At 40.4% G+C, this 14036-nt stretch overlaps 1 protein-coding gene across 2 annotated transcripts in view; it reads left to right on the top strand.

Moving 5' to 3' along the window:
* Nucleotides 1-2467: 2467 nt before the first annotated feature.
* atp6v1h (ATPase H+ transporting V1 subunit H) overlaps nucleotides 2468-14036 on the top strand; it is a 39308-nt gene continuing 27739 nt past the window's right edge. For both annotated transcript variants that reach the window (XM_033650648.2, XM_033650647.2), the window contains exons 1-6: nucleotides 2468-2579; nucleotides 3336-3494; nucleotides 4476-4575; nucleotides 5230-5319; nucleotides 8469-8582; nucleotides 13554-13658. In XM_033650648.2, coding sequence (XP_033506539.1) covers nucleotides 3391-3494; nucleotides 4476-4575; nucleotides 5230-5319; nucleotides 8469-8582; nucleotides 13554-13658 — 513 coding nt within the window. In that variant the 5' untranslated portion in view covers nucleotides 2468-2579; nucleotides 3336-3390. The remainder of the gene's footprint in view (nucleotides 2580-3335; nucleotides 3495-4475; nucleotides 4576-5229; nucleotides 5320-8468; nucleotides 8583-13553; nucleotides 13659-14036) is intronic.

Below are 14036 nucleotides of genomic sequence, written 5' to 3'. Positions count from 1 at the left end.
ATAGGGAGAGACAGAGGAAGGAAAAAAGCATCAGTGACCCCGACGGAGAGAAGAGTGTTTACAAAGGAGAGGGCAGAAGGGGATTAGGACAATGTCCCTGCTGGATGCAATCCTGATTCCTCTGTGCTTTACTGCGTCTCACCAGCTTAGGACAGATTAAGCCAGGAGGTCTTAGTGTCTGAGTGAGATGGAGGAGGAAGACTAGTGACAGACGTGGATTCATTTGTGATTGTAAATGCTCCTTGATGAACTCCCATGTAACAGAATGGATTAAAACACATTGGTAAATGGACTTTGTAGGGGAAGCATATGGCCACAATACACATCCATTAATACAGACATACACTCAACGTGTTTCACAAGGAGCTTTTAATGTGTTGTGCTTTGTGTCGCTCATTACAGACTCACAAGGATAAACACTGATCAAAGCTCTTCAGTGTGAGCAATCAACTGACTTCAGCTCTCCGTCATCCTCACAAAGCCACAAAGTTAAAGTACACCATTAACTGATAACGCAGCTGTAATTGATTGGCTGGAGTCACATGTGGCGTATATCTCATTTTCCAGCCCCATTAGGATGCTGGATGTTGTCTGACAGACAGAGACACACACTATTCATTTGATCTGTTCTCCTGCTTCTCTCTCCAAGGTTTGTTTTGATTCCGGGGACTATTTGCAGTCCGTGCTTTGGCAGCAGGAGCACAGATAGTCCCCTTGGTTGTATCATTTTCATATTTCACTGCAGCAGCCCTCACATTTTGGGCAAGCCTAGTAAATTATCAAAAAGACAGCAATTCAATTCCTACTACTACTGCTATTAGTCATACTTCTACTTTTATTACACACATGATTAATATTGTCACAAACATAGCCTTTACTATCATATATTAATATGTACATATAACAACTACCAAAATACTAAATACCAAATATCATTACTGTTTGGCATGGATCCACCCCTCGCTCCTCCACAGCTCCACCCTCTTGTCCACATATTTGCATGTCTGGTTGCAAAAATCCAAGATGGCGACAGCCAAAATGCCAAACTCGAGGCTTCAAAACAGCAGTCCACACACCAATGTGTGACGTCACAGTGGCTATGTCCATTATTTTTAGTCTATGCTGTTTGCTGTGCATCTCTCTCTGTCACTCTCACTCTCTCTAAATGTATCATTTTGTCATATAGATCACTGTACATTTATTATGTTGATCTGTCCTGTGCACACATCTATTTTACGTCTGTTTCAGCAAGGGAGTAGAGTTTCTAAATCATTCACACAGGCAGATTTAGCACTTCCATATAGTTATTTAAACCTAATATGCTACATTTAATACACTACATTTCTACATGAACTGGAGCCACAGACAATGGTAATGTGAATTTTTCAGGCCTTTTAAGATCTGGACTCTGAGCATCTCAGGCAAACCATATCACTAGCAACTTCTTCAGTGTCAAATTTACCAGTAACCATTTCTAATTTTACCAGTAGTTTTCATAATGTTCAACACAGTTGTTCTGTTGTTGTTATCTAGGACCAATTATTCATTTATTCAAATTATTTATCTCATGTTAACTATCATAATTTTAAGTGTCACATATGTACAGTTTATTATTATTAAGTGGTATTGAGGTGTTATTGCTGCAAAAATTGCTGTTGCCTTACTTTTTGGTCAGGGAAATTAAATTGAATATGCTTTGTGACATCACACAATAGCACTGTATTTCCACCATGTTTTCATATATTGCAAATAGGAGAAGGAAAAACGAATAACATAAGATTCCCAATTTTATCATATTGCTCTATATTTATATGCTTAAAGCCAGCGGCGTAAGGTAGTTATGATGGGCCCTAGTGCAAGCTATCATTCACATATCGTCTCTTCACATGATCAGAGACTTGACATTGGATAACATTAACGTACATATTACTCAGCAATCATCACTGCATATCTGTATATAACAAAAATACCAAAGAAAATAAGAAATTATTAATTTAATTTAATTTAACATTCTCAATTGCTGATTTATAGTTATAGAATTAGCAAATTATTTTGTTATAGATGGTATTGACTATTTTACAAAAAAAGAAAAAAGAAACATTTACTTGCTTGAAATTGGGACTTTATTGTTGTCTCATCTGAGGACATTGGGACTTTATTATCATCTCGTTTGAGGACATTGGGATTATTGTTGACAGTGTTACATTTTTATCAGGTCCTACTTATCTCAAATAGCTAGGAGAAATTAAAAATGCATACCAAACAAAAGTTAAGGTCAGGAGGCTAATTTTCATAGTAAATGACATTTACAGCAATTTCTGGTTTGTTTATAGCCTATATGCTATAATTGGTCAGAAACATAACTATTGCCTAGACTTTTAGGCAGACGAATTCTAGCAACAATATTTAGAGATTAAGGTTTCCATATGCACTCATTTTGAATTGTTTATCATATTGAAGGTAAAAACTTCCCTGTCTCCTCTTCTGCTGGCGTCAGACTGCGGCGCATGTGACTGTCACATGATACACCGTGAAGCTGTGTTGTAGTCAGTCAGCTGGTTCCTCAGGACTGTAGCTGGGTGAGTAACTCAACCGAGACTTTTGCTCCGTTATTCCTTATCAGAGGAAAATTCCCTTGCAATATAGTTTGTCGGATTCTGGGATCGAAAATGTCATTATCTGTGTACCCGTTGTTATTTTCACACGGTGACAGAATGGATGCTAAGCCATGTTAGCACAGCTAGCCTGGGTTAGCATCAGCTTATTTTGCTAGCTGTTGCTAGCTTACGCTTAGCCAACGGCTGTATCTGTGTCGCCGTTAACGTCATAATTTGACAGCTTTAAATGCATACATTATATTTGGCTACAGACTTAACACTGTTTAATGTCGTGGCATATGCACTGTGGTGATTTATCTCGGAAAGACCCACCATAACATGTCGTGACATTGAGTTAAGCTAGTTATCTGGGATGACCAGTTGCTAGCTGCTTGGCTGTTTGCTAACGTGAGCTTGCTAACTAACGTCTGAATTCAATTAGAAGGATGAAATATAAGGTTCATATGTCTGACACACGTCGAAATATTCACGGTATAATTGGCAAATTATTTGCAGCTCTGAACTCACAGTATAAGCTGTCTTCTTGGTTAAACCTCTGTCACAGCTAACTAAACTAGTTACCTGCCATGCCATCTGTAATTGACTATAAGCATCATGTGTTATCATTGCAGGCTATAATTGGTTAATGTGCACTCTCCAAACCCAGGCCAAAAAGCTGCAACATTGTCTCTGATCTTGAGTCACTGGGCTAATGCTAATTCTGGTGTTTCCATCCAGGTGGAGTTGGATTCCTGCCCATACATATATACTGTAGTAGTGGATATAATACAGGATGGATATCCGCGGGGCTGTGGACGCTGCAGTTCCCACCAACATCATTGCTGCAAAGGCAGCTGAGGTGCGGGCCAATCTGGTCAACTGGCAGTCCTACCTGCAGTAAGTACACTTTACAACAGCACATCATGTTGAGATACACACACTGGACACTTTATGAGGTACACCTGTGCTAATGCAAGTCAGCACAAACAGCTCTGCCATAACCTTTACATTAACAAAGCTTTAATAATCCGACTTTATGTATAACATATTAAGTAGAGTGATGTTGAACTGGACTCTATTATAGTGAAAAGTGTTCCTAGTTTTGTTCTGCTTCAGAAAGTCTGCTTTTATGATATTGAGAGGTTTCAGGACCCAGGACACATTAGTAAAATCTGCAATCTATAAGCTGCATATTTTGTAGTGATATTGTATTATTTCCCAAAAGCATTATGTCAAAACATTCTTAGAGAGTTAAAGCTCTTACTTTACGTGTCTTTCTGAATACATCAGTTTAATAATTGGACACATTGGAATGTACTGTGCCAGTCCACAAGCAGGTCTATTTCCTGTGTTGTGATTCACTGTCTTGGGTGCTACTTCCTCTTCAGTCCTGCATGTTTTAATGCAGCAGATCTGGCTTGTGACTCAGGACGTCATTTCTAAAAAAAAATCCCCTGATGGCTTGATTCCTTGTTTCATTCATTGGATATGCTAAAAGCATGTTTTAATGTTACTAGCTACCTCCACAGCCAACCCATGGTGTTGTTTGCCTATAGAATATGCGGTATTTCTAGTTAATTGCCATTATTGTGCAAGCTGCTTTTGCAATTAGAAACAGCATGCTAGTGACAAGGTAAAGCCCAGTCCTCATGTGAGAGGGTCAGTGGCATACTCACTGTACATGTTTGTTGTATGTCTTGCTCCAGAGATAAAGGGAATGTTTTGAATGCCTCATGATTAATCAGTAGAAACTATCACCCTATATTATCCAACCCATTGTTGGCCTTGCTGTTGTTCAAGGTCAAAATGTATACAAGTAATTGCTTCCTGTCGTAGCACTGTGCTAAAATAGCAATGTCCTGATGAATTCTCTTGCAGGAGTCAGATGATCTCAGCAGAGGACTGTGAATTCATCAAGAAATTTGAGGTGGCCAATTCTGAGGAGAAACAGGTCATTCTAACCAATGAAGGACATCAGGTATTGATTGTGTTCTCATCCAACACCATTTCTTTACTGTTTTTTTATGTAATCTTCAGTTCACAACCTTCCAAACAAAGCAGACAGATAGCAGGTTGCAGAGAGAAGTCTTGGAGCCCTTTCAGACAAATAATTGCATTGCAGCAAAAACACGGGCATCTTCCTTCATTATCTTCGTTTGGATTCACAGAGTGGGTGCATATTTGTACCAGTACTTACACTAAGTGGAAGGAGTGTGTACATTTGTGCTTTGGGCTAATGTACCATTTACCATGTAAGCATCAAGATAAGAGAAAATTTGCTGCTCTCCTGTCAGTGTTTCTGAGTTGTGCAAAGACTATAAACCACCTACAGTAGCTTGGCTTTTCAAACACCTTTTAAACTAGACTTCTAGGTTCATATTATATTTTCTACCTGTACCCAGTGCTAACACGCCCACCTCAGTGCAGTCTCTGGCATTGTTTTGCTGCAGTACTGTTGCTGATCTGAAAGCACCCTTATGCTGTAATATAGGTATTTTGCTGAGTAAGTCTCTTGACTGTTTTTAGAGCTGTTAGGCAGAATAAAAGCAAAAGCAGTTTCTTCAGTGTGTCGATAGGTGCGTTGGTGATGTGTCTTTCTGACTTTGTATGTATCTATTTTGTTTTTGTTCAGTGTGCAAAGACCTTTCTGAACCTGATGGCCCACATCTCCAAGGAGCAGACAGTCCAGTACATCCTGACTCTGATTGATGACACTCTGCAGGTACACAGACAGACCAACTCACTGTGGATGAATAGGACATGCACGCGCATAAATAAAGATATTTTTGAGAAAACAGTAGGACCATGATCAGAAAAATCTTTGACCCCCATGGAGCAAGAGTTTTGATTTAGGTTTTGTGAGTGTTCAAGTGTGTGTTCAAAGTCTTGGACAGTATCACAGTTTTAAATAGGTTGAATGGGTAAATAGGAAAACATTGTCAGTTATTGAGGTTCTTCCTTGTGCTTGGAACATAGGCACAACTGGAGATGTGTTTGATACAGACTGCACTCTAAAACAGTGTTACACAAAAGTAAAAAGTGGTGGATTTACAGACCTGTCAGATTTGGCATTTATCTTAATTGAGCCCAGATTTCTCTCTGTTGAAATCTGGGCTCAGTTGAATTGGTGTATTTGCACTTTAAGTAATCTGTTGTCCAGAGTTGCTTCCCTTTCTTCTAAAAGACGATATTTTTATGACCACAGATAATTAGTTTTACTTTATCTGTTAAACATGTAATTGAATCTCTGCATCAGTACCAAGTTCAGACAGACAGACATATCAGGTCACTGAGTTCAGCTCCTGCTTGCCTCCCATGATTGTAAACTGAAGTTTCGACTTTTTCCGAGAGAGGGAGAGGGAGATGCAAGCAGCAAGCCCCAAACAGCTGTTTCTACACACCTCCCCTGCTGATTTTGACAGAGAACCGTTGATTAGTTGAAAAAATTTTAGCACTCTGACGGTGTCACATTCTTATGTAGGTGCTGTGATAAATACATTCATACCAAAATAGGCTGCATATCATTATTCACTGGGAGAAACCAAACAATTCTGTGTAAAGTCAGATATTCAGTAAACCCATATAGCCTGAATGGAATGATCCTTTGTTTCATAACCACATTTTCCGGCAACTGCACTGATTCACTGTGATATCGGGAGTCCAATCAGACTCCGGAGATCGAATTGTCACTATTTTGGGATACCCCCTATTATACACTGAACAAAAATATAAACGCAACACTTTTGTTTTTGCTCCCATTTTTCATGAGCTGAACTCAAAGATCTGAAACATTTTCTATATACACAAAAGACCATTTCTCACAAATATTGTTCACAAACCTGTCTAAAATCTGTGTTAGTGAGCACTTCTCCTTTGCCGAGATAATCCATCCCACCTCACAGGTGTGGCATATCAAGATGCTGATTAGACAGCATGAATATTGCACAGGTGTGCCTTAGGCTGGCCACAATAAAAGGCCACTCTGAAATGTGCAGTTTTGCTTTATTGGGGGGGGGGTCAGAAAACCAGTCAGTATCTGGTGTGACCACCATTTGCCTCACGTAGTGCAACACATCTCCTTCGCATAGAGTTGATCAGGTTGTTGATTGTGGCTTGTGGAATGTTGGTCTACTCCTCTTCAATGGCTGTGTGAAGTTGCTGGATATTGGTAGGAACTGGAACACGCTGTCTTATACGCCGATCCAGAGCATCCCAAACATGCTCAATGGGTGACATGTCCGGTGAGTATGCTGGCCATGCAAGAACTGGGATGTTTTCAGCTTCCAGGAATTGTGTACAGATCCTTGCAACATGGGGCCGTGCATTATCATGCTGCAACATGAGGTGATGGTCGTGGATGAATGGCACAACAATGGGCCTCAGGATCTCATCACGGTATCTCTGTGCATTCAAAATACCATCAATAAAATGCACCTGTGTTCGCTGTCCATAGCATACGCCTGCCCATACCATAACCCCACCACCACCATGGGCCACTCGATCCACAACGTTGTCATCAGCAAACCGCTCACCCACACAATGCCACACACGCCGTCTGCCATCTGCCCTGAACAGTGAAAACCGGGATTCATCTGTGAAGAGAACACCTCTCCAGCATGGCAGACGCCATCGAATGTGAGCATTTGCCCACTCAAGTCGGTTACGACGACGAACTGCAGTCAGGTCGAGACCCTGATAAGGATGACGAGCATGCATATGAGCTTCCCTGAGACGGTTTCTGACAGTTTGTGCAGAAATTCTTTGGTTATGCAAACCGATTGTTACAGCAGCTGTCCGGGTGGCTGGTCTCAGACGATCTTGAAGGTGAACATGCTGGATGTGGAGGTCCTGGGCTGGTGTGGTTACACGTGGTCTGCGGTTGTGAGGCCAGTTGGATGTACTGCCAAATTGTCTGAAACGCCTTTGGAGACGGCTTATGGTAGAGAAATGAACTCACGGGCAACAGCTCTGGTGGACATTCCTGCAGTCAGCATGCCAATTGCACGCTCCCTCAAAACTTGCGACATCTGTGGCATTGTGCTGTGTGATAAAACTGAACATTTTAGAGTGGCCTTTTATTGTGACCAGCCTAAAGGCCCGAACATACTCAGGCGGAACATACGCGGAACGGACTCTGCGAGGAATGTCCGCAGTCATTCGGGCTTCCATAGTCGAGCGCACTTCCGCGTTGTAGTTTCCTGTAAAAATGTCCGTGAAAAATCCCCGTGATGTGAAAAATACATGCCAAGCAGTCACTGGTGCGCAGAGCGGAGTCCGCGCGGTCGTAAAATCTGAGCTTTGCATGCACAGGCCTTGCGGACGTCCGCTTTGAGTCCGCACGGACCTCCGCGGAGTCCTTTCCGCGTACGGTCCGCCCGAGTATGTTTGGGCCTTAAGGCACACCTGTGCTATAATCATGTTGTCTAATCAGCATCTTGATATGCCACACCTGTGAGGTGGGATGGATTATCTCGGCAAAGGAGAAGTGCTCACTAACACAGATTTTAGACAGGTTTGTGAACAATATTTGTGAGAAATGGTCTTTTGTGTATATAGAAAATGTTTCAGATCTTTGAGTTCAGCTCATGAAAAATGGGAGCAAAAACAAAAGTGTTGCGTTCATATTTTTGTTCAGTGTAGTTGTTGTCTAAAGCCAGAGAATTATTAATAGAGTAATTGCACCTTTAATAATAAATACATCTTGACGTATTTGGGAATCACTTCCACAACATTTCTGTCTTTGAGATAAAAATATAGATTTTTGCTTGGTCAAATTTGTTCCATGCAGTCAGTAAGTTTCTCCAGCTGTGCAGAAAATAAGTCTTTCCAATCCAAAAGCTCATCTACAATCTTAATTCGTCTGTTATTCAGGAGAACCATCAGCGGGTCAGCATCTTCTTTGACTACGCCAAAAGGACCAAGAACACTGCCTGGTCCTACTTCCTTCCAATGCTGAATCGTCAGGACCTTTTCACTGTCCACATGGTGAGTGACCACATATTGGGAATCTAAACTGCACAGTTTGAAGAGACACAATGCATTGTGGGGCATTTGAGTATGTCCAGTAAACTCAGGTGTCATACTCAGAAATTCCTGCTTATGTAGTATACATGGTTCCTACGCAAGTATGGAAAGTATGGAAATAAATTTGATCAATTTCCAGGTATTAAAAAGTATGGAAAATGAAAAATAAAGTATGGAAAAAATATGTATGTTTCCAGACTATTACCACTGTTCTAAAATAGAAAATTAGGTATTTCCAAAAATAATTTAATCAATCCGAATCGTGTTTTATGCCGGGCCAAGCACAGTTTGTGTGATAGTAAACATCTCAGAAAACGTACCGCCCCTTTTACCTGATTGACAAGTGGTATGTCCAGTCCGCTGCCCCATGACCCTTCTCCAGCCCCCAAGGTATCAAGTTTCACGTGGTTCACAATGGGTAGATGCAAGTTTTTGGATGGATGGCTTGACAATACCGTATATAAATACTGGTTGGCCAAGGATTCCCAATTCACACACAGAGCTAGAATGCAAGCTTTATGTGAAATCGTTTGATATCGCCAACATGGGGGAGAGTGCGATTCTTAGCCACATGAAAGGAAAAAACAGTGACATCTCGTTACTGCATCGCTTGAGTCCCAACCTTTTTGCCTCAGCCCAGACATTGAACTTACCTGAGTTTTTATTTGCATGCCAGTATGGTACTTGGCTACAATCGCCTATTAAGAATAATTAAATATGATGTGAAATATGATACACTGATAGATTTACTCAGATGTCGCATATTCTCTGGGGAAAAAAAAAAACGCAGAGAAGTCTGGAAATTAGGGTATGGAAAAGTATGGAATTTTGAAATTCCAAATGTGTAGGAACCCTGAGTATATAATGGGCATTTCTTGCACATAAAAAAACCCACATACTTTGCAGTGTGAACACACCACATACTCAATTTGACATTATACTTTGTATGAATTGTATGTTAGTGTTTGATTTCAAACACAGCGTCAGTGTTGTGCCATAGACAAGGACATGCAGATTACGTCTACAAAGACACAGACACTTACACAATAGATAAAACCAGACAGTGTCATTGAAGGAAGTACATAATTTCCCTTGCAACAACAATGAGAGACAATAAGATTCAGAGTCATCAGGAATTCAAGCTGCCTCTGCCACTTAAGTTGGTGAATGTCAAACCCAGTACAACCCAACAACTCTGGTCAACTTTTACTGTTACTTTTACTGTAACTGATTTTGACTATCATGAGGAACAATGTCAGTCTGTACATTAAACAAGGTCAACATATGTGCACAGGGGGCTGTGAACTAGGTGGGCATTCGTCTTCAGACCATGCATAAAACTCAAGCACATTGTGATGTTTAAAGTTCTTGACATGAGTTAATAAAGTATAATCAGTGAAACATCATATTGCACTGAATAGAAAATCAGAGATCCTATTTTCACAGATAAGATGGTGTATTCCATCACATTTATCACAGACATTAATTTTTCACAGATGTGACTCTGCTTCTAATCATAGCCAGGCATCAATAATTCCTCACAAAGCAACCTTCTCCTTTTCACATAAAAACAGGCAATTAATGTAATGATTTCAACCTGACAGCCTTTTTAGATAAAGGATGACCACCCAACAACAAACTGAGTACTATGATAGGGCACCCACAGCTTAATTATAAACACCAGCCAGATGGCATCCAGCAGGTGGGCATAATGTGACCCCTAGTCTGCCACACAGCACTTTGGCTGAATCTGACTGTCGTGCTGACTCTTTACTTTTAAATTAGAGCCTCGATATTTCTACAGGTCTTCGCCTGGCGAGGAGGAAATTGGAGAACAGAATCTGTGACTGTCTCATCACAGGGCACAGGAAGCACTTTACTAGCTGAATTGTTTATGAGATAGTTGATGTGGCTTCGGACATTTTTGCAATTAGATGAGGTTGTAGTTCATGTTTTGTGGTTTCAGGACAAGGTATCTTAAATTGAAGTACTGTGTGCCCAGCCTTCATTCCTACTGTCTTTTCTTCATCTCTCCCTCTCCCTTGAATCTAAAGTAAAGACACATCATAGAAGATGTGATCGTATAGCCAGTGCTAAAATTAGGGACATGCTGTAGCTGTTTGTTTTTTATCTCCTCCTTAACTTCGGACTAAAACAAAGCAGCAAAATGAGTCTGTTTCATAATTGTTGCTCAAAATATACTATATATAATATAATAATAAGTGTTTATGGAGATATATTTGTGTCTTTATTACATGCGAGAAAATAAATGATATGAGAGGGGAAAAAAATGTTTGAGAGAAAAAAAAATATGAGAGAAAAAGTTTTCACACTGATAGCAAAAAATAATAATATTTGAGACTAAAAAAAGTTTCGAGAGAAAGTATTTTGTCATAGAATATAAAAAAAATAATTTGAGATTTAAAAGATGATTTCCAAGAAAAAAAAACTCTCAAAAACCTTTTTTTTTTTTAACTCTCAAATATTATTTTTTTGCTATCAGTGTGAAAACATTTTCTCTCAAAAAAAAAAAAAATTGTTTCTCTCAAAACATTTTTCTTCTCTCTCTCAAAACCTAAGTCTTTGCTCTCATGTCAGGATTTTGCTCTCACTGTGAAAATAATGTTATGGGCGGGGCCACGTTCCTATTGGCCAGTCTCAATCGAATTGACAGCTAGGTGAGGATCATCTTGGGAGTCGAATTCAACTGAATCATTCATCCACCATGGTGGATTCACTGGCATAGATGTGCTGCGTTATTTGGGAGCGAATATGCATATATAACGTTATGCATGTGTGGCCAAATGGAGAGGAGAGGGAAATGAACCGACAACACCACCTGTGGAATTGCACCCCAGGGAATACACTCAAACCTGTAGACTACTCTTAACAACAGAAGGTCACACAGATTCGTACACTGGTAAATATGGGGACAGGAGATGGACTTCCAAATATAACACAGAGGTCCAAAGCCGCATGAATGCACAGCCGCATTACAGTGTGCTTCTGTGGGAAACCGGCAGAACAGCAGTGGAAAACGGAGCAGCCGCACCGGGGCTGGAGGCCGTTGATAGCCGTCCTTCTGGATGCCCAGCTGACGGCCCACGTCACCGTGCAGCCCCACACAGTGCACAGAGGAGGAGAAGAAGCCAGAAGCTGTGGCCTCAGCTTCAGCAGGACAGAGAGCAGGACAACCTGTTAATATAAAGTTAACAGAACTAGCAGAAGTAGAAATAAAAAAACAGAGCGAGCTTACCAAAGCGAAGGGAGCTTAATGCACAGCTCAAACCCAGTCACCGTCTCGCAGTGAGGAAGAGCAGACACCACGCTTTTCAAAGTCCCCTCCGAAGCTGCACACAACAGGAACGGCCAACGCCGCTGTAAAGCGAAGAGTCACGGCAGCTGTGACACCATAATACGCTTTAACAGTACACAAACATTGCAGCACCCATGCCTACCTTACGAGTCCCAAGTTTGGGTACAGAAAACTCCAGGTAAACGCCAGGTAGAAGTGAGCGCGCCCGTGAGGGGAAGACCAAATAACGCAGGTGCCACCACTGCGCAATTAGGCTCCGATAACTGGAAATTAGGCCTAGCTGATGCCAATTAAGGGCGGAGGTGTAGCAGCGCTCACCCTGCCACACATGGAATGTTGGAAGAGAAAAGCACCGTAGTAAAGTAACATTAATGGGATAACCTAGCTAGATGTAAAGTTAACACTAGCTGGCTAGTGCAGTTAATAACACAATCTCGGTAAAATAATGTTAGGTGATAAAAGGGATTCATTATAGGAATGATTTTGATAACCAACTTGCTCAGCCAGCTACCCATCAGTTGTGTGTGTCACCATCTTACCCAAACATTGGAGTCTCTGCTCCCAAATAACGCAGCACATCTATGCCAGTGAATCCACCATGGTGGATGAATGATTCAGTTGAATTCGACTCCCAAGACGATCCTCACCTAGCTGTCAATTGAGACTGGCCAATAGGAACGTGGCCCCACCCATGACATTATTTTCACAGTGAGAGCAAAATCCTGACACGAGAGCAAAGACTTAGGTTTTGAGAGAGAGAAGAAAAATGTTTTGAGAGAAACAATTTTTTTTTTTTTTGAGAGAAAATGTTTTCACACTGATAGCAAAAAAATAATATTTGAGAGTAAAAAAAAAGGTTTTTGAGAGAGTTTTTTTTTTCTTGGAAATCATTTTTTAAATCTCAAATTATTTTTTTTTTATATTCTATGACAAAATACTTTCTCTCAAAACTTTTTTTAGTCTCAAATATTATTATTTTTTGCTATCAGTGTGAAAACTTTTTCTCTCAAATATTTTTTTTTCTCTCAAACATTTTTTTCCCCTCTCATATCATTTATTTTCTCGCATGTAATAAAGACACAAATATATCTCCATAAGTGTTTGTAAATAGACACTTCACAAAAAGGAAGATTTGTCAAAGAAATGCTTCACAGCACCTTTTCCTAACCGGGCGTGATGCAAACAATAAGATTGTTTTTTCGCAGAGAAGATGTCCTTACCTGCTCCATCCATCAGCAAACAGGCAAAGCGACATGTCATTGCTTCAAAAACCACTTGCTTTGGCTCTATTTTTGCGAAGCTTCACACAGCTTTAACCTATTTTCAGAGCAACAGCAAGCCATTCCTTAGGCTCGCTCAGGGATCATAAGGCTCACTGAATGTTGTTGTTACTCACGGTATATGTTTTGTGCCATCCATTCGCCAGAGTTTGCTCACTCACTGTATGTTAGGAAGATGTCTAAGTTTACATGATAACCAGTGCTGCCATTTTAGTAAGTAAAAAAAAATGCCTATCTTTCAGTGCAGTTTATTATGGCCTCACTGTAAATTTCTCCTGTTAAAAGACTGTTCATTCACAACAATATGAATCGAAAATGTCCTACTTCCTTCATTAGGCGGCAAGGATCATCGCTAAGTTGGCTGCCTGGGGCCGTGATCTGATGGAGGGAAGCGATCTGAACTATTACTTCAACTGGATCAAAAGCCAGCTGAGTTCACAGGTATGTAACACTGAATGTTGGTGCTCAAATTTCATGTGATATATAAAAGTTTGAATATCTATATCACTGAGGTGGTTATAGTGACTTTTGTAATATAGAAAAGTAATGAGCTGCATGTGGAATAGAGAAATCAATGTTGCCGCCTGACTTGTTATATATTTTGTCATGTTACAGTGCCTTTGTTACTACTGCAAAGTTGTAAATTCTGTTTGTTTTATGTGACTAATTTACTACTACTGTACAGTGCAGTTAGTAGTAGTTGTGTAAGTTGAGAGAAAACTTTTCCTGAGGGCAGTTTAAAGGTATACTATGCGGTAGTTGTCGCTCACTGTTTAAGTAAAAGTAAAAGCTGATCTCAGATTAACTCTCGTTGGCTAC

Source organism: Epinephelus lanceolatus, chromosome 12 (assembly GCF_041903045.1).
Source record: "Epinephelus lanceolatus isolate andai-2023 chromosome 12, ASM4190304v1, whole genome shotgun sequence".
NCBI lineage: Eukaryota > Metazoa > Chordata > Actinopteri > Perciformes > Serranidae > Epinephelus > Epinephelus lanceolatus.
This window is presented reverse-complemented; position numbering and strand designations above follow the sequence as displayed.